We start from the raw sequence: 20,494 nt of genomic DNA, 5'->3' as shown, positions 1-20,494 counted from the left end.
GTTGTTCCTGTGCCCGGTTTTGTCTTGTTCAGCAACATGGGGAGGTAATGATTTTTCTGTCACTCATCTTCTTTATAAAGCAAGGGTCTTAAAAAAAAAACCCTTCCCAGTTTCCCTCTTAAATTGTGAAACAAATACGATCAATGAGAGAAACAGACTGTAGCGTCTAGCACAATCCCTGAACTAATTCTTTGGTGGAGGAAGGTGCTAGAGGCAGGAAGGTCCTGTTGAAACTTAGTAAATGAAACACCAAGGAGTGATTCCGGAGTCACCCGGGTGTTAATTCAGCTCCATCTGTCCTCCCAGGGCTTTGGGCTCCTGCAGTGTTTATCTATGGTCACTGGCTGCCGCCAAGCCGCCACCCCACCCCACCCCCACTCTGACGGCCTGAACACCCTCCTTTCTCTGTGGCCTCTGCCACCATCCCTGTCCCCAGTAACTCCCCGAAAATTACAATCACGGCGGTTTCTCTCTCCTGAAAAATGCGGGCTCTTGCGGCCCTAGTCACTGACCCTGGCTCCCTCTTGAGCCTGCCGGATCAGACATGATGCTTTGGCTCCGCAGGTACTTGGCCTTGTTGAATTAATATTCAGACTGGTTAGTGAGTGGAATTTAAAACTAGACCAGGCAGCATGAGCTGAATGCATACCAGAAGGGGTGCTGGAGAACAGGAGGGGTTCCATAGGGAATCACACTACCCAGCCTCAGGGGACCAGTGCTTGAAGGATAGGGCTTTCTAGGTGCAGGGAAATACGAACACAGCATCAAAACGCACAGTAGGAGTGGGAGCTATAAACACTGTGTGGAGGGTGTAGTGAAGCCACGCCTGGGAAGGGAGCTTGGGCCAGAGCACAGATCCTTGACTGCCTTAGCAGAGTTCACATGCTGACTTGCAGGGCCGGGGCTCTGAGCTCGCTGGCGGCCACTACTACTCATTGCCCAACCTCAAGCACATTTGCAGGTCCCTGGGTCTCTTTCCTCATCCGCAGTGTGACAAGATAAAAAGAGAATTCGGCTGTGAGAACAGGTCTTTTGATCAGCCAGTTCCTGACTGAGGCTTGCCTGCAGTGGACATCGGATGGATGGATGGATGGATGGGTGGATGGATGGATGGATGGATGGTCCAAATGGAGTTGCCGAGACACAGATTACAAACTAGGACTTGGGGTATGGGAATGAACAGGTTAATTTTGTTCCTTGTTCAGCCTCTCAAAAGAGTTTGGACTGGAGAAACTTAACAACCTTAAAAAATTTAAATATACGATTTTCCAGTTGTTTATTGAGAATGTCATGCATCCATACAACGTATTTCAGTGTACTCACTCCCCCTCTTTCTCTACTCCTGTCCACTCACAACTTTGTGTCCTTTATTTGTTTTAATAACCCACTGTGTACAGTGAGTGCAGCCCACATGGGCATGGGTGAGGGGTCACCCCCTGGAGCGTGGTCCACCCACCAGGGACCATACCTACTCTTCCTCCCCAGCAGTCATCAACGGTCAGTGTCTGCTCAGCTGCAGGTGGGGTTTCTGTGCCCTCCGGCATCCGTGCTGGAATGTAGAGTGGCTTGATCCTGTGCGGGTCACCACACCTGCTGTGCGTTCATCGACAAGACATGCTTTTGACCCTTTCCCTCTGACCTCTGGCGCTTAAACTCCTTCCACCTCTTCTGGGATGTTCCCTGAGCCTCCAGGGAAATAGAGGTTGTAGATGGGACCCCCTGATGTAGATGGCTGAGCACCCCACAGATAGCGTGCTCTCCGTACTTTGACTAGTTAGGAGTCTACACGAACTACCATCCACCGAACAAGATGCTCCCCTGATGAGGACAGAGAGCTGCACTAATCTACGGGTTTGGAGGTGTAGGTATTTAGAAGGCAGTTTGATATTGTATCCATTGAACAAAATCAGAGCCATAGGTTCACCCCTAGGGCTTTGGAACCGAAGCCATGAGTTCTTGGCCAGATTTACAATACCAGGCAAAAGTTTCCTCTGGTCGAACAGGCTGTAAATCCACCCAGAAAAAGTTTGATTATCCTCATAACATCCACGTCGCTTACTGCACCCACGTGTATATCTTTTTTTTTCCCTCTCTAGACAGGGTCTCATTGTGTCACACAGCCTTGGCTGTTCTGGAACTTGCTTTGTAGACCAGGCTGGCCTCGAACTCACAGAGATCCGCCTGGCTCTGCCTTCCGAGTGCTGGGATTAAAGGCGTGCGCCGCCGCCGCCGCCGCCGCCGCCGCCGCCGCCGCCGCCCGGCCAGTACATCTTGCCAGGGCTTTTGTTTTGTAGCTCTCTCAGCGGTCTCAGTAGGGGAGGCCGTTGATGCTTTTTCTCCCTCGGCAGCCTGCGCTAGCCGGGGTGGAAGCTTCCTGATTAGTCCTGGTTAGTCCTGGCTTGATTTCTCCAAGGCCTTTGACCTACATGTGCAGCCTCATCAGCTATAGGGTCTCCTTACCATCATGTGCTGGCGGGTGACCCTGAGCCATCACAAGAGGCAGCACTGGTACAGGTGTCTCTGCGACACCCTTGACCAGCGACAACTTGTGGAGGAGGTGTCCTACCCCTGACACTCAGCTCCTGTTTTTGTTTGTTTGTTTGTTTCCCGAGACGGCTTCTCTGTGTTTCCTTGGCTGTCCTGGAACTCACTCTGTAGACCAGGCTGGCAGAGATCCCCCTGCCTCTGCCTCCCAAGTGCACTGGGTTTTTATTTTACAACTTAAGGCTGATGGGAGGAGCGTTATCCCCCATGTGAAGCAATTCCCTTTAAACTTCTGTTGTGTGTGTGTCTTGACAAGGAGGTTTTCATATGGCTTTATCCAGTGTCCTTAGTGTTAGTTATCCCTTCCACGTCCCCTCCACTTCCCTGCAATCCTCAAGTTCCTTAACCAGTGTTTTCCTGTACATAACCCAACTATTGATCTAAATTGGTAGAAGAGGTTTAGAGTAGTAACTCGTATAGCTTACAAAATTATATTTGTAATTTGGAAAGAAAATTCTAAAGGAGACTGTTTAAAACCAATGTGGGGAAATCCTAAGAAGGATTTTGGACTCTGGCACCTTGGCTCTATTCTGTTTCCCTTCTTTTGTTTATTTGTTTGTTTAAGAATGTTTGCAATTCCTGTCTGTCCACAGCTGAACACTTTCCAGGCGGTCCTGGCATCCGATGGATCTGATACCTACGCCCTCTTCCTCTATCCTGACAACGGCCTTCAGTTCTTTGGAACCCGCCCCAAAGAGTCCTACAATGTCCAGCTGCAGCTTCCCGCTAGGGTGGGTTTCTGTCGAGGGGAGGCGGACGACCTGAAGAGAGAAGTGCCGTATTTCAGCCTGACTACCACTGAGCAGTCTGTGAAAAATCTCTACCAGTAAGTTATGTGGAGTATGTGCCCATGCTGTTCCATTGGAAGGACGTTTAGGAGGGACATGATCTCAAGTGGCTGGAGACCATTGCATAATAAGCTTGGTGGCTTCTAAGGAAGGCGTTGGGTCCAAACCCGGAGCTAAGTTCGACCTTGGAGCTTCAGGCTCTCCACGGTACAAAAGGTCCTTTATTTCCCCTGTGCTGTTAGGCAGAGGAACCAGAACCAGCAGCGATTATGTGTGTGTTTGCAGAACCACTGGGGCTTGCTAGGAACAACATTATTCTTGGAGCCACATAAAAATATCCAGTAATAACTGTCTCAATGGAGGCTTTTCAGGTTAATTATTGCTCAGGAGGAGGCAGCGTGATTTAGTCTTTCAAACAGGTATTGTTGAAGATTAAATTACAAGTAATATAACTTGGGGCGGAGGGGAGAATGGCTGAGGCTTTTAGAAGTCTCAGGATTTCTCCTCTGGCTTCATCGCCTGAAATTATGCTGATAGGGAAATTATGCTGATAGGTTTGCCCACAGCATTGCCAAAGACAGATCTGCGTCGTAGTCTCCCCGATGACTTCTTCTGCTGGTGTGGCCATGGGCCTTTCTGCATTTGTCTGTCCACTTAGTGCTCGTAGGAGGTTGATTGACTCCGGGTGGGCCCCTGTCTTTGCTTTATGGAATACTGGCCTACCCCACATTGCTTATTTCCTGGTTTCCCTTAGCTGCTTCTCAGTCGCACTGAATCATCACGCTTGGTTAAGGAAAACCTTACCCTTGGGCATGCATCTGTCGTACTTAGCAGCTAGAGGGTGGGCATATGGCTAACTCAGCAGAATTTATTGGTCACTTACTATCTGCTAAGCATTGTGACAAGACATTTGCAGATGTTATCTTAATTAAATAAAACTCACTCGGCTTATAGGCGGTAAGTATAGCTATCTTCTCGATTTTTTTTTTTTAAATTACCTCAAGGAAATAAAGTAAGGTGCCTATGTCCGAGTTAAATGGCCAAGCCATGGTCAAGCACAGATCTGAAGCGCTAAAACAGATTATGTTTTGTACAGAGCCTCGGTGTCCTTCCCTGTTCTGTGATCCATGCGGGGCATTGTGGGTCTCCTCACCTGCCGTGTAGTCTAGATTCTAAAACAAATTCAGCTCCTTGCCTTCTGTCCCCTCTCTTCCCATCTCCTACCCAGGAACTTCAAGACTCCCACTCCCAGGGTTGTATGGAGAGCCCTTGGAAGGAGGGCTGAGCCCTTGAAATAACTACAGTTTTAAGGCACAGGCCCTGCACACTAACAACATGGAGGGCCAGGAATCACAGAACCCTGGGAAGAGACGTGGCATCTGCATGGCCACAGGAAGCAGGTGCCTGTGTGTGCGTGAGTGCATGTGTGCGCATGTGTCTGTGTGTGCAAAGAGCCTGTGAGGAGAAGCAGTTGTGTTTCCCTGCCAGAGCCGTAAAGGCCCTCGCGTGTGTCACACACGTGCATGCACATGGACCCACTCCTGATCTTCTTTCATTTCTTTCTATGATGCTTTCCAGAAAGAATCAGAATTACCCAGAGAAGAGCAGAGTGAGACGCCACCAGAATGACTGATAGATTTGGGGTACTCCATGCTTAATTAAATGAGACAAAATACAAACAACAGAATAACATGAAATCAGTGTGAGAATTGCCTGTCCCTTCTTTGAGTGACAGCCCTGCCGCCTGCCCATCCAGAATGGGGTTTGCCTCCTTTTCAGCGTTTTTATGCTTGACACTGTCTTCTAGGCCCCTTTCCTCCAGATTCTGTCAATATTATCATTGTGTGGGTTTAAACCTTGAATCATATATGGCCAACATTGGAGGACAACATTTGTGAGCTCCAGGGGCTCACAAGCATGCTCCTGGTTCTCTCTGGAGACTCTGATGTGTATCTCCAACGGGAAGGTCATTTTCCTTGTACTGGAATCTCCTTCTCAGTGAAGGTCATGGTCCTTCATGTTTGCAGTGCTCCTTTGACTATGTAAATATGCACATTCAGGAAGGGGAGAGAGTAGTTATTAAGTGTTACCCACAGGGCCTGTGCTGGGCCTTTAATGTGGGTTTTCTCCCATGTTCTTCGCAAGAACTCAGGCAGGAAGGCACAGCCATCCCATTTTATGATCCAGTTTTTCTTTCTAGGAGACAAATTCTTTCTCTCAGGAAGTGTTCCAAATGACCTCAGAGTGTAGGATAAACTAATTGGTTAGTTTCCCACCAGGCACTGGGGCAAGCAGCAGGATATTGATTTATGTCTCATTAGAAGGCATTTATTTAGCTTTACTCTTTCATAATTTGTATTTCCCTACTCCTTGAAGCTTTTATAGCTGTCCATTTCCAAATTCCAGAGGCTTCCCAGCTGCAGCACCTCTGCTGTGGGGGTGGGTGGTGAGCTCAGGCTCCTAGGGCTTCCTCTTAACTGATGGTCTTCAGTTTTTAAAATGGCCCTGCGTGTTTGGGGCGGGGGTTGTTTGGGGGTGGGGTGCTGTCCTTCCACCGTCTGGAATCTGGATATAGCTCTCAGTTCTTGTTGATAAGCAGGCTTCCCCGCTGAGCCGTTTTGCCAGCCTGGATTTTTGTCTTCTGTGGTGTTGTTTATTTACAACATTGATTTCTATAAGCATGCCAAGGGAGAGGGGGAGGGAGACCCTGCTGGTAGAATGCTCGCCTTGCGGATATGAAGCCCTGACTTGATCTCAGTACCACGTAAACTGGCACAGTGGCTCCCACCTATTATCCCAGTATTTGGGAGGTGGAGGCAGAAGGAAGAGAAGCTCAAGGTCATCATCCTCTGCTACATGGTGATTTGGAGGCCAGCCTGAGCTACATGAGACCATGTCTCAAAAAATAAAGAGAAGCTGCAGCCGGTGGATATAGAAAATCACAGAAAGGAGGGCAGTCTGCTTTCTGTATCTAGGTGGACTGTAGCAGGTGCTGCAGTCCGCTTTCTGTTGTGATAAAACCCTGACCAAAAGCAATCTGGCTTATATATCCTGGGTCACAGTGCATTGAGGGAAGCCGAGGCAGGAACTCAGGCAGGACAGGAACGTGGAGGGAGGCAGGAACTGAAGCGAACATCCCATTTGGTTTTGGGTTGTAGGGCAAAATAAAAAAAAAAAATTTTTTGAGACAAGAGTTTCTCTGTGTAGCTTTGGAGCCTGTCCTGGATCTCACTGTGTAGACCAGGCTGGCCTCGAACTCACAGAGATCCGCCTGGCTCTGCCTCCCGAGTGCTGGGATTAAAGGCGTGAGCCACCACCGCCCAGCTTGGAGCAGATTTATAACGTGATGGTTTAGTGTTGCACACATGATACCAAACAAAGGGCAGCTTATATCAAGATTCCAGTATGATATTTTAGTTACTTACCTAGAAGGTTTGCTGCTGTTAGACATACATCAGGGAAGATGCGGCTTGGATCTTTGTAGTCTTGGTTTTGAAATGAGTTGTGAAGGAGAATGAGGGGACCTGTAACTATCAGCTCTTTCCTTTGCTCTTAGATTAAGCAACCTGGGGATTCCTGGAGCGTGGGCTTTTCATATCGGCAGCAGGGTTCCCCTGGACAGTGTCAGGCCAGCGACAGTTGGAGGCGACCTTTCCACAGCCCGCTCTTCAGCTGCTCTGGAGCACCCCTTCAAACATGTTGCGGCCCTGGAGAGCTATTCTGAGGACAATTTCGATTATTACGACGAGAACGAAGAGGATGTTGAGTACCCACCTGTTGACCCAGGGGAGGCCTTCGAAGGCCACGGCAGAATTGATGTATCATTCAATTCAAAGGCTGATCCAGGTCCCTTGGAAAGTGGGACCTTGTCTCCAGATGCTGATCAGGCTTCTCCCTTGCCACACCCTGGTGACTGGCCACCCTATCGGGAAACAGAATCAGCTTCCTTGGACCCTCAAACCAAACAGGGGGCCTCTGTGGGAGAGGTAGAGGACCCGGATTTCAAGGACCCAGTCAAGCCTTTGGATCGTATGGGTACCCGAACCCAGGCTCCTCCAGAGGCTGATGCAACTCTCCTGACTCCAGGCAAGGAAGACCTTGGGAACAGAAGCACCCAGCCCGACCCTGATGCAGGGCCAGAGCCTTCAGGGCCGGATGTTCCTGTCCCTCCTCTGGAAGGAGAAGTTCTTCCAAATTACCGAGTGTCTGGTCATGTGCCCCCCCTGAGTGGAGGGAGGTACATTGTGGGAGCGGAGGACCATGTCGGTTCTCATGATCAAGGTAAGTGTCTTGGAAAACAGCGTGTTTGAGACTTCATTTTAAAACATGTAGAATTGTCAAGCTGGACGTGGTCACTCACCTATGCTAATCTCAGCATGGGGGTTGTAGATATAACAGTCTTATTAAATAAGAAACACAGAGCCAAATACAGAGTTAAAAGCCCAAGAGGTCAGAGTAGTAGCTAAGAGCTGAGACTAAAACCTTTTCTTACCCCTCACTGCTGCCTCTACCGTTCTTCCCCTCAGAAAGAGACCTATTTCCTGTGTGTCTGTCTTTTTATTGACTTTCTGTTCTGCCTTCTCATTGGTTGTAAACCCAACCACATGACCTCCTAGTCACTGCCTGTCTGTACAGACCTCCAGGTCTTCTGTGGTTGGTATTGAGATTAAAGGTGTGTGTGTTTCCGTGCTGGTTGTATCCTTGAACACACAGAGATCTGCCTGTCATGTGATTGGGATTAAAGGTATGCGCCACCACCACCCGGCTTCTGCTATGGCTTGCTATTAGCTCTGACCCCCAGGCAACTTTATTTATTAACATACAAATAAAATCACATTTCAGTACAAATAAAATACCACCATGGGAGGGGGGGTTAGGGCTGAAGGCCAGCCTGGGCTATATAGAATTCTAGGCCAGTTGGCCAGCCTGGATTATAGAGGGAGAGCTTTTCCAAAACAAAACAAACAAACAAACAAACAAACAAAAATAGATTTCTGATTTTTCTCCTAAGTGAATAGGTGAAAAGTTTAGCAAGAAGACTGGAACTGATTTTTTCCTCCTTGTGTTTAAGGAGATAAATTCCCTTTGCCAAGTAAATCTTGGCAGGAGAGTTCTTCTTGGAGTCTCCTGACCATTAATAATGTGTTCTAAAAATTAAGCCTCATGGAGTGGGGAAAGAACTGGGCCGTTTTTGCCAGCTAGCCTCTCAAGTGTAATGAAATATTTCAGTTTGCAGTTCAGGGAAGGTGAGCCATTTGGAGGCTTCCTAGGCAATCCAGGGTGGAGGGCTAAGCCAAATGGCTCTGACCGTGGTGAGATCTGCAGAGCTTTGGCAAACACACGAAAGCGCCCATGGGGAGGACATGGTAGACACCTGTGTCTACCGTTGTTTCTGGTTCCGGTCCCTGCAGCTGTGGCCTTCACCTCCTTGAGCCATGTCCTCATTCCATGACTCACTGAGCGGAGCTGGAGGGAGGTGGGGGAATGCCCAGAGAGGACATCACTCCATCCACACTGAGGGACTGGGAAACCGGCCCTGGGTTCATCCCCCTTGTTCCGGGCCTGCTCGTTGATCTCTGCCAGGAGGCCAGGGTCAGAGGTGACAACCTTCTCCATATGTTTCACCTCTTCTGTTTTCCCATCCATGACAAAAACCTGACAAAGAGGACCTTCTGGGTGCTGCCTCGACACTTTTTTTTTTCTTTTGCAGTATGTGGTTTAGAGAAATACTTCAGGAGGAAAGAAAACCACTTTGTGTTTAACAGAGCATTAAGTGAGAATTAGTGCAAGAGCATTGATGTCCAATTTGAATCTTGGCTATATTGAGGCAACTTATTTCTCCCCCAAGCCTCTGATTTCTCCTAGATGTACTGCCAGGATTTGATGTGAATATATGTGAAGTTCTCAGCGCCTCCATTAGTTCTTTAAAATAGTGACTGCCGTTAATAATTTTTAGAGGATTTAAAACATTTGGAAGTGGGGTGGAGAATGAACAGAAAATGTGAAAACAAAAGGACTCATTAAAAAGTCTTTTGCCCTGATTCCCTTCTCCCTGATGGAGTCAGAGGAGCCATGGTTTCTGTAAATACAAAGGCATGGACCTTTTTTTTTTTTTTTTTTTTTTTTTTGAGGTCCTTGAACTTTCAGATCCTTCTAACAGTCTCCAATAGTTTCCGAGCGCTTTCTTTCTATTACAGGCATGAATCAAAGGTTTTCTCTAAGGGATTCTGTGGTACAGATGTGTTTCTGAGCGGCATTTTGTTGGGGGCTGTGTTTTCCAGGCCCCACAAGAGCCTGTAGTTATCGAAAAGCCAGTCTGTGTGGCTGCCTGCACCCGAGGTTGCTGTGGATATGGCCCAGCGCGAGACTGTAAACTAACTTACAGCGGCATTATGAGATTTCTTTTCTTTTGTAACTCAGCTGTGGTCCTCACAGTGAGAACTTGGTAGATGATGATGTGTCAGGATGTCAGAGGTTGGGTATGGCTGTTGAGGAGCCCAGAAGGGGCTGAAATGGAACTGGCCGTTGGGAACTGAGGTAATGGCATAACCCGGGAGGGGCATGAACTGTGATATTTATCAGCTGCCAAATGTAGCCAACTATTGACATCTTAAATGGCAGAATGTTTAAGAAAAGTACATTTATGGGGAGAATGTCTAATTAGAAGCTTTTAAGTCTTAGAAGAAAAAAAAATTTTAGATTTTATTTTTAAAATATTTAAGCCTGTTTGTGTGTGTGGAAGCCTAAGCATTAAAAAAAAATGTTGTGAGCTGTGTGAAGCATTAGAAACATGTCATTGTTATTATTTATGGGAAAGGGAACACTGGCACCCAGGAGGTTTTTCTGCCAACTGTGGGGCTGACTCTGGGTCGCTGGTGACATGAGGGTCACTGAGACCTGGCAAGGACCAGCTCCGGAGTGGACAGTCCATGGCCTTTGGTGGTGGATGGACGTGAGCTCCCCGGCAGCTCTGTTGGGTAGTTGAGGAAAGACACTGTTTGAACCTGGTTTTCAGAATAGAAAACACCATTCCCCAAAAATTTTACCTTCCCCTTTAAGCATGCAGCGTTCAGTTTACTTAGCCGGGGGATTAGGATTTTGTTAAAGGCCCATTAGGAGGCGTGTGCGTGTGCACGCAGGAGCACGTGTTTGCAAGTGTGTGGAGGATGGAGGACAACTTTGAGTGAGTGTCGTCCTCAAGAGTGCCATTAACATTGTCTCTTGCTGGCCTAGAACTTGTCAAATAGTCTGGACGGTGGCCAGGATGCCCTAGAGAGCCGCCTCTCAGGTTTTGTTTTTTTTTAAAACATGGGTTCTGGGAATCAACCTTGGGTCCTAATGCTTGCAGAGCAAGTACTTTCCTAACGGAGCCATTGTTCCAGTCCTATAGATTATCTCTCTGTCCATCCATCTGTCTGTCTCCCTCCCTCCCTATCTATCATCTGTTTATTTTTGAGATAGGCTCTCATTCTGTAGCCCTGGCTTGCTTGGAACTTGTATGTCAACAGAGAGCCACCTGCCTCTGTCTTCTGAGTTCTGGGATGTTGGTGTGCACCAACATGCTTGGCTACCTACCGACTGTTTCTTTCTTTTTTTAAAAAAATTCAGAATTCTAGATTCTTTTCAAATTATGTCTGTATCAGGCACACTCAGGTTCTGGCCTTGTGTAATTGGCTTTACTCTGCTTTCACAGCTCACAGAGCCTGCAACACAGGGGATGTGTGAGCATCCTGTCTCTGAGGTGACCAAGAAATTACCCAAGCACCCACGTGCTCTTCTGTGAGGGAACCACGGGAGACGTTTTCTTGTGATGCATTGTGTCTGCCGCTTCCCTGAGAAGGGACTTTGCTTTCCATTGCGATGTCTTGGTTGCTGCTCAGAATGGACTGGCGGGAGACAGTGTTAGTCTTCTTGTTTTGGAGGCTGGAAACGAGTAGTGTCTCGCTGAGTAAGAGGCGGCAGACATTGCAGCAGGGTCAGGGATTCCCTGGAGGGGCTACATCTGTGCTTGTGGCTGCAGTCAGGGAAGTCTTCCTGGAGGAAGGGATGCTGGAAGTAGGTCATGGGGTTCTGAATCTGAGGCAAGAGAAGGGGAGAGGTGGGAACATTCTGGAAAGTTGGATACAGAGGTGGAAATGGAGCCGGGGTAGGAGTGAGCTAAGGAGTTGCCAGAGAAGCTTCAGCGGATAGGGCCCAGGGTCGGCTTGCTTTGTGAGGGGCAGGCAGTGAGGCTGATGAAGGGGTCTGGATGCTCTCGAACCTGCCGAGGCTCTTCTGTAAGAACCTTGATGTGCTCTCAGTTGGCAATGTGGCCCAGAAGGGAAGGCTGAGATGCCTGGGCTGCAGATGCCTTGTGTGTTCTGCCTGCTCTTTCTGTTTGGAAGTCATTCTTCCTCTCTCCTTCTGGCCTTCAGGGGGGTTCCATTGTGGGAGCCCACAAAGGTTTCCTAGTGAGATCTGAGCTTGCTTTACCCAGCAGGGCTGCATAAGGGGATGGCTTGAGGTGTTTGGAAGGGTCTGCACTTGGCTGTGCCAGGGGGAGGTCTTCTGCTTCACACTTTGGCATTCCTGTAAAAAGCCCTTTAGAAGAGCCAGAGGGGACTGGTGGATAAGGATCCAGGCCCTCCCGCGGCTATCTTGTGTTTCTGTCTCTCTCTCCCCTCTATATTTCTCTCTAAATCTCTTACCCTTCACTCCTCAAGAGTACCCTGGGGAAAAAGTGGGAGCGGGTCCCCCACGTTACATGAATCTTCTGATCACTGGAGGTACATTCTTGGAGGAACTCTAGCAGGCTGTGCCCTCAACCCAGCCCTCCAGGCCCCAAAGCCTCACACCCATGGCTACCTCCAGGTTGCTAAGATTCTCCCATACCTGTGAGGACACCCGTGGGCAGAGATTCCTTGATGGGCCCCGTCCCCTGTCCGGAAGGTGGGAGGAAGGGATCCTGTTAGTGTCCTGACCACTTGTGTAAGCTGCCGCAACAACCGAAGTCTGATCAGTTCGTCACCAGCCTCGTCACCCACCCTGTAGGTACATACAGAATGACCCTTGGGGCCGGAAGGGAAGACGGCCACTGCTGTGTCGTCTGTCACTCTGGGAGCTGAGGAAATTTGGGGAAGAGAGTCTGCTCCGCAGTGAGAACGTTGGTTCCTGTTCTTCGGGTAGCTGTGCCGTGTTGTTAAAGGCACGAGTCTGCCAGGCCGCTGCGGGACAGGTGCAGGAAACCCTGTGCGCGCCTGTGATGTGCACTGTGGGACCTCCTCTCCCGAGGCTGCCCTCAGGCAAGCACAGGGCTGAAGACAAGTGCTTCAACCTTTCTGAAAAGCAGGAAGACTGAAGGATGGGTCAGAACGAGTACAAAGGAGGATTTTCTGTTTTTGTTAAAAACTCCCAATTAGGATAAGACTCAAGGACTCTGGCAATGTCCTTGCTTCATTTTCTTATGTTCCCACCCCCAAGGGTATGAGAACGGTTTTTAAGAAAATATAAATGGGGGGGAGGGGAGAAGAAGTGAGATTTTGCAAACCCTAGCACTAAGATGCCTTTTGCAGTTACCCAAGCTCAGATGACAAGCCAGTGACAGATTGAGCTCATTTAAACCTGGCAGCCTCGGCCCACTGCCCGCCAGACTCTAGCATTTTGACCATCTATAGTTTGTGGAGGCAGAAGCTCAGATTCCTGGCATTCCTGTAGAGAGTTGGGAAGGATTGTGGGTCTAAGGTGGGCTTCAGAAACAGCCTTTTTAACGATTGTGTATCCAGGGTTCCTAATATACTGACCCTCCCTGTGAAGGATAGATGTGCTGTGCTGAGGGTGGGCGATGCTGTCAGGGTGGGGATGGGTTTCCAGAGCACCCCTCAGCGGCGGTCAAAGCTGCCAGTCATCTGAGTGCAGCTCCTTCCTGTTTCCCACCCTCTTCCCTCTCTCACACCTCACATCCATCAGCAAGACCCTGCTGGTTTTGGCTCTGGAGTCTCCTGGATTGCTGCTTTCTCGAGCTCTTCATTAGCACTTTTGACTAGCAAGGCCCTAGCTCACTGAAGTCAGCCATATTTGTTCTTGGCTCCTGCCCAGGAGGATTTGTGCTTCAGAGCAGCTGTCTGGCTGACATCTAGATCCATGGCTCAGAGAGAGTGTTTAGGAAATACTTGTTCAACTGGCGGATGAATGAAAGAAAGAAAAATCTCAGGAGCTGTTGGCCTTCACCAACGCATTTCCATTTTAGGCGTTAAGTGTGCAAGTGTCTGTGCAGGTGGGTGTGGAAGAGAGTATAAGGGAAGTAAGCGTTCCTGAGTTTGGGGCTGTTGTGTAACTGAAAAGGGTGTGTGCTTGGTTCACGTTCAAGTCTCAAAATACAAATTTCCATAAAAATCTGAGGAGAGGGTCAGGTCCGCAAACCAATAGGTAGTTGACCTGTCGTAGGTATGATTCACATCTTATAGATTTTATAAGAAGCCTTTTTTATCAATTTCCATTCTGGTTTCTTGTTAACTTTAGAACCCTTTTCTGAGATCTGAGAGATGGTCACCATGCCTGATGACCTGAGCGTGACCCCTGGGATTCATGTGGGAGAAAGGACTGATTCCCATGAGATGTCCTCTGTCTCTGTCTCTGTTCCTCTCTAACTAGATAAGTATTAAAATAACCCTTTTGCACGTGTAGTCTGCTGTGAGTTACTGGACAGGCCCTGTGACTCATGCTGTGATCACATCTAGTGTTTTAGTTGAATTAGCCGAGCTCTCTCATCTCTGGTCCTCCTCTTCATCCCACTCTTCTTTCCTGATGAGGCTTAGAGTAACTGGGGCAGTAAGTCTTCCCAAAATAACAAAGCAGGAGTATAGCACAAATCCATCCATCGCTTGCTTACTTCACAAGCTGAGCCATGTGTGGAAGCTGGTTTTCTTTTCTTTTCTTTTTTTTTTTTTTTTTTTTTTTTGGTTTTTCAAGACAGGGTTTCTCTGTGTAGCTTTGGTGCCTGTCCTGGAACTCACTCTGTAGACCAGGCTGGCCTCGAACTCACAGAGATCCGCCTGGCTCTGCCTCCTGAGTGCTGGGATTAAAGGTGTGCGCCACCACCGCCTGGAGGAAGCTGGTTTTCTTCTGATTAGACGTAACTGTGACTCCCCGGTGTACCTGCATTGGATTACCTTTTTGCCTTAGTGCCCGAGGAGGGTGAAGAAGCTGAGTTCCACGTGCTGGAGAGTTCTGAGGAGAGGGAGTGCAGGTGGCGCTTTCCTGTGGTCTCCCAGAGGGACTGAAGGTGGCTCAGCTTGTGACCTGCCAAAGCTCCACCCTATGCTGACTCAGGGCTTTACATGTGCACCTGTAAAGCCCTGAGTCAGCATAGGGTGGAGCTTTTTTAAAAAAAAAATTAATGCTTGTCACTTTCTTGTTTAAAAAAAAAAAAAGTTGAGTTATGCCTAAGTTTATTTTTATCAAGCTGGAATTTCTTAGGCAAGTCACTAACTCCATCCTCACAGCTCCTCACCAGCTTTTCCCTTTAACCACGGTGTTCTGACCTGATGACCCCTTGGCTTGCTGCTTCTCAAGGATGCTTTAACTGCAGAAGGAGTGCTTGTGATGCTCCCAATACGTCTCAATAAGTCTTTTTATTTGTAATGCCTATCTGTGCTTGGGTATGTGCGTATAAGTGTAGTTGCCCAAAGAGTCCAGAAGGGGGCCTTAGATCCTGTGGAGCTGGAGTTACTGGTGATGATGATACCACCCGTGTGAGTGCTGGGAACTGAACTCGGGTCCTGACTTCACTGCCATCTCCAGGCCCTTCCACCACTTCTTACCTGTGTGCTTTTCTCAACATGCGCCAAACACCCAATCCCACCTTGAGCCTACTAGGGAGTAGTAAGGATCCGGAGAAGGACCCTGCAGAGTTCAGTCCCAGCTGCCCACAGCCCTCGTGACTTCAGGTGAGTCACCCTCATCCCCTTGGCTTCTGTTTCTTTATCTGGAAAACAGATTAAAAATGGCACTTGCTACCCTGGGCTCTGGTGCAAATGGAGGGTTAATGTTAAAGCAGTGCCTGGTCTGCGTCAAGCCAACTTCGAGGCTATCTCTGTCACACTTGTGTTTGCTGATGCACGTGTTTGTACCGGCTGCATTGCCACACACAGGGAGCTAGCTCTCCCCATCCTCTTGGTTTTTGTTCCCACCTGGAATACTCTAAGTAAATACTGAGTTTTCCATTCCTTCCCCCCACTCCTGTTTCCTTGTTTTCAGACTTAGCCCTGGAAGGCCACCACAGCCTGTGTGTTCCTAGGAGTGGCCAGAGCTGGTACTCACATCAGCACCAGTGGGCTAGAATGCTCTAAAACTCGTTGCCCTTGCTGCTTTATCCAAAGAAATCTGGTGTCTCTAGCCTACTCTGGGGGACTGGGAGGCAGAGGGTACACAGCCACCCTGCCTCCTGGTGGCCGTGCTTGGAATTGGTGTATTGCCCAGCATGCCAGTATAAAGCTCTCACCTGTCCTATGACTCAGTTCTCAGACACACTTTGGTGTTTTCTCTTATGAACGATGACATGATGGCACTGACTCCAGGCTCCTCTCTTCCTTACTTTCCTCCCTCCGTCCCTCCTCTCTCTTGCACAAACACCTCTCTTTAATGGGTAGAGTATGTGGGTGGTTTGGCCAACAGTCCCTAGGGCATCAGGCTTTTTCTCTGGTTCACTGTAGCTTTGTAGAACGCCTGTGACCATAGCCTAGGTTGTTGGAAGTGCTGGAAAGGATGAAGCCTGCAAGGACCGAGAGTTTTTAACCTGTTCCTTCTCTCTTTCCTCCTCAACCCTTCTGCATTTGAAGGCAAGTGTGTGTGCATCCTCTAAGTTTGGGTTCCTTAAGAGTTAGCAATAGCCGGGCAGTGGTGGCACACGCCTTTAATCCCAGCACTCGGGAGGCAGAGCCAGGTGGATCTCTGTGAGTTTGAGGCCAGCCTGGTCTACAGAGTGAGTTCCAGGACAGGCACCAAAGCTACACAGAGAAACCCTGTCTCGAAAAAACAAAAAACAAAACCAAAAAAAAAAAAAAAAAAAAAAAGGAAAAGGAAAAAAAAGAGTTAGCTGTAGACCCTGGTTCTTAGCTCCCTCCTTTGCCGTGCTCTCAGAAGGTCCTCTTACGCTGAATCATACAGAATTGCTAGTGTTTGCCCTTTTTTTTTTTTTTAACTCACCAGTTGTGTGATTTCATCAAGCGCACTCTAATCTGCGAGCAAGGCTTGCCTTCAGGACTGCGCTCAGACCACAGTGGTGCAGCCTCAACCCAGCTCTCCAGTGTTGCAATAAGACCCAGTTGGCAGCAATGACCTGAGCTTCTTGCCAGAAAAATATAAAGCAAGTTAATCCCCCAGGCTGCATGTTATTCCCGTCTCCTCGGCATCAAAACCGGTTTGTTTATTACAGTCCAGGCTGACTTTGCGGAGCAGATGCGGTGTCTGGTGGAGCTCAGTGACGAGGCTGGAACCCTTCGGCCCTTCTAATGCTTGTTTGTTTTATTTTGCAGTCTTCTCGTATAACGGTGCCAGCAGGGAAACCTGTGAACGCAGTCATGGCCAGTGCTCCCGGCATGCCTTCTGCACCGACTACGCCACTGGCTTCTGCTGCCACTGCCAGTCCAGGTTTTATGGAAATGGGAAGCACTGTCTGCCAGAAGGTGATTGACAGGCTGGGGCTGCCGTGTGTGTGGCGTCACCGCTTGCCTGTTTCTTGGTACAGTGTGGGCTCTGATTGGTGCTCCTTCCACCCCGGCTGTGTCAATCACAGCACTAGCGACTTGCTGATGCACATGTTTGTGCCGGCTGCATTGCCACACACAGGGAGCTAGCTCTCCCCATCCTCTTGGTTTTTGTTCCCACCTGGAATACTCTAAGTAAATACTGAGTTTTCCATTCCTTCCCCCCACTCCTGTTTCCTTGTTTTCAGACTTAGCCCTGGAAGGCCACCACAACCTGTGTGTTCCTAGGAGTAGCCAGAGCTGGTACTCACATCAGCACCAGTGGGCTAGAATGCCCAGAGTGCTCGGTGGATGCCGGAGTAACGGATAGGTTTGGGCTGATTTCCCAGTTGGAGAATTAACTAGAAATGTGTCCACTTGGCTCATTCCTAACTCTGTAGAGCCAAAGGGAAGGGAAAAGAAGGAGGATGGGAGAGATTACAGACGGGACTGGGTCGTAAGTGAGCGGTCGGTTGGTTGGAGCATCGTCGAAGGGACTTGTTAAGCTAGATGTGGTAGTATGTGCCTACAGTACTAACACTCAGGAGGAAGGTGGAAGCAGGAGGGTTGGGAGCTGCAGGCCAGCCTGGATTTCATAGTGAGCTCTAAGCTGGCATCCGTAGAGATCTTATTTCAAGAAAACCAGTATCAATGACTCTAATAATAATATTAAAGTTTTCCAAAGAGTGAGTATTAGGGAGAGGCAGGGGAGTCATTGTGCCTGTGTACACCTGTCCCCAGCCCGATGATGGCCAAGGCTGAGAGGACTGTTTCTGTCTTTCAGGAGCACCTCACCGAGTCAATGGGAAAGTGAGCGGCCACCTCCGAGTGGGTCACGCTCCTGTGCACTTCACTGACGTGGACCTACACGCTTACATCGTGGGCAATGATGGCAGAGCCTATACAGCCGTCAGCCACATCCCACAGCCGGCAGCCCAGGCCCTTCTCCCCGTCATCCCAATCGGAGGCCTGTTTGGCTGGCTCTTCGCTTTGGAGAAGCCGGGCTCTGAGAATGGCTTCAGCCTCACAGGTGAGGAGAGCGCAGATTTGGCTGTCAGGGATTCAGAAGTAGCACCTGTGGAGCACCTAGAGCCGCTTTGACTTCTGGAGAAGGCGGTATCTCTCCCCTAACTCTACCTGCATGTCCTTTTTAAGCCGAGTCATGACTACAGAGGAGGTCATGTACCTGAATGTGGGGCTTGCTAACAAGGTTTCTGGCTGCTCAAAAAGTTTGTAAGCACACCGTGAATACGGATGTTTCTGACAGCACTTGCCTGTGCTGTTCCACCGGACTCCAGAGCAGCCTTGGCTCCAAGCACACAACAGACACTCTTTGTAAAAGCGTTGCCCGGGACCGGTGTGCTCAGATTCCAGTCTGTTGGAGGTTTTTGAATTGCAGTGTTTTTGCTGGATGTACAAAGCTTTCGGCTCTTACAGAAACATACCACTTTAACGACGGGTAAAGTGTTCATATTTTCTACTGTCATCCCTCAGCGTGTGGGTACCAAGTTAGTGTAGCTTTGTGTCGTTCTCCGTTAATATGTGAGATGTTAAAAACTGTTGTCTGAGTTTCAGACTTCAGTTTCTTGAAAATTGGTCAATGAGTTGTAGGTTGTAGGGATTAGGACATATTTTTCAACAGTTACTGAAGTGTCCCTAAATAGACTTCTGCCATTTTGGACTTGTATAAAGTGGCATTTTCAGCATCAGTGATTTCCTGGGATCAAAATCAGTCAACTCTGAGAAACGCTGAAGATATTCTTTCTCCTACAGTGTGAAATATTCAACTAAGAGATAATTCTTTGTATAAAATAAACATGCATGTCTATTTCAGTAGTATACAAGTTTTCTTTCATTTTAATAAGTGGTAAATTTATATGTATACCAAAGCATTGCCTTAAAATCAATTTCTTTATGACTTGTTCTCTGTAAATGTATCCATTTCTTACACATCTATATATCTGGGTAGAGCAGGGAGTTCTTGGGTGAAAGGGGTCCCGAGTGGAAGATGTTTAAAGGCTCTGGGAGAGTGCACGGCCTCTCAGACTTAACTGCACACAGATCGCCTTGGTGGCTCTGGCACCGACTGGGGCTGGGGTAGAGTGTGAGTTGCCAATGAGCCCTCAGCTGATGCCAGCACCAGTAGCTGGAACTCTCCATTCATAGCCAGGGAGTGTGGGTGGGTGTGTGGAGCGGGAGTATTCCTTGGCTTCTCATATACCCACTAATAACATGTTTCCTTTCTTGCACACAAAGGTGTATACTGTGAGAAGAGTTCATGTTGTACTTTTACACAAGATTTAAACGAAATCTTGGGCCAAAAGTAGCTAAAATAGAGTATGCAAAGTTAAGCTTGAATTTTGGAAAAACAATGTTTTAAAGTATAACTGTGTTTGTTTTATATTACATAGGACATACGTGACTGATGTATTCGTGGTTTACCTGAAATTTAAATTTAACTGGGTATCCTGGCTTATGTGTAATTTGCTCACCCGGCAACCTCAGAAAGAAGTTCTCAGTTAACTTCCATAGAGAGACCAGGGCAGGGGAACTGAGACTCTTTGAGAACTTTGGGAGAGCAGAGGGTCTGCAAGTGGCACTGAGCCTGGACATAGCATACTCTCTTCACGTACCATCTCCAACAGAGACCAGAGGAGGATATGCACACTAGTGATTAGCTGCTTGAGGCCATGCCTCTCCTCTGATAGGCAAGCACTCGACCACCCACGCCCCAGCCAGTTCTCAGAGTGATTTGAGCAAGACCTCGTCACCTACTCACTGATCTTTCGTCCCCTGCAGGTGCTACTTTTGTCCATGATGTGGAAGTTACTTTTTTCCCTGGAGAAGAGAGGGTTCGTATCACTCAAACTGCTGAGGGGCTTGACCCAGAGAACTATTTGAGCATTAAGACCAACATCGAAGGCCAGGTGCCCTTCATCCCGGCGAATTTCACAGCCCACATTGCCCCGTACAAAGAGCTTTATCATCACAGGGACTCAGGTATGTGAGTTTCCAGGGCTGTAAAATGGACATGGTGTCTGCCCCAGGAGATAGTGACTAGGCTTAAATGAACAGTCATCGTGGGATGTCCTGGAACACAAAATGACGTTGATAGAATTTTGTTCTTGTGTTTTAGGAAGTACACACTGTGTGGGTGAGCAGAGTAATGACTCCTATATACGAGAATGTCAATAATCTTTGCACGTTATTTTCTGATAATAATAACTGATAAGACACTGCCATCTGGGGCATGGACTGCGTTGGCGATTAGAATTTATGATTGTCCTGTAACTGTGTCAGCTGATGATTTTAGTTTACTTTCAAAGTCATACAAAGATGCTTTACAGTGTTGTGAAACAGATATGGGATTTGGAGTCAACATATCAATTCATTCACATCCTGGATTTGCCATTTAAAGTCTATGGGGAAAAAAATCACGGG

General features: G+C 48.3%; 1 protein-coding gene across 1 annotated transcript in view; it reads left to right on the top strand.

Moving 5' to 3' along the window:
* Nid2 (nidogen 2) overlaps positions 1–20,494 on the top strand; it is a 57,655-nt gene that overhangs the window by 8,720 nt on the left and 28,441 nt on the right. The window contains exons 3-7 of the mRNA XM_028861255.2: positions 3,138–3,370; positions 6,889–7,613; positions 16,844–16,993; positions 17,838–18,083; positions 19,853–20,053. Of these exons, the coding sequence (XP_028717088.1) occupies positions 3,138–3,370; positions 6,889–7,613; positions 16,844–16,993; positions 17,838–18,083; positions 19,853–20,053 (1,555 nt within the window). The remainder of the gene's footprint in view (positions 1–3,137; positions 3,371–6,888; positions 7,614–16,843; positions 16,994–17,837; positions 18,084–19,852; positions 20,054–20,494) is intronic.

This window comes from Peromyscus leucopus, chromosome 9 (genome assembly GCF_004664715.2).
Source record: "Peromyscus leucopus breed LL Stock chromosome 9, UCI_PerLeu_2.1, whole genome shotgun sequence".
NCBI classification, from domain to species: Eukaryota; Metazoa; Chordata; class Mammalia; order Rodentia; family Cricetidae; genus Peromyscus; species Peromyscus leucopus.
Note: the sequence above shows the minus strand (reverse complement) of the source record. Positions and strands in the feature narration are given on the sequence as shown.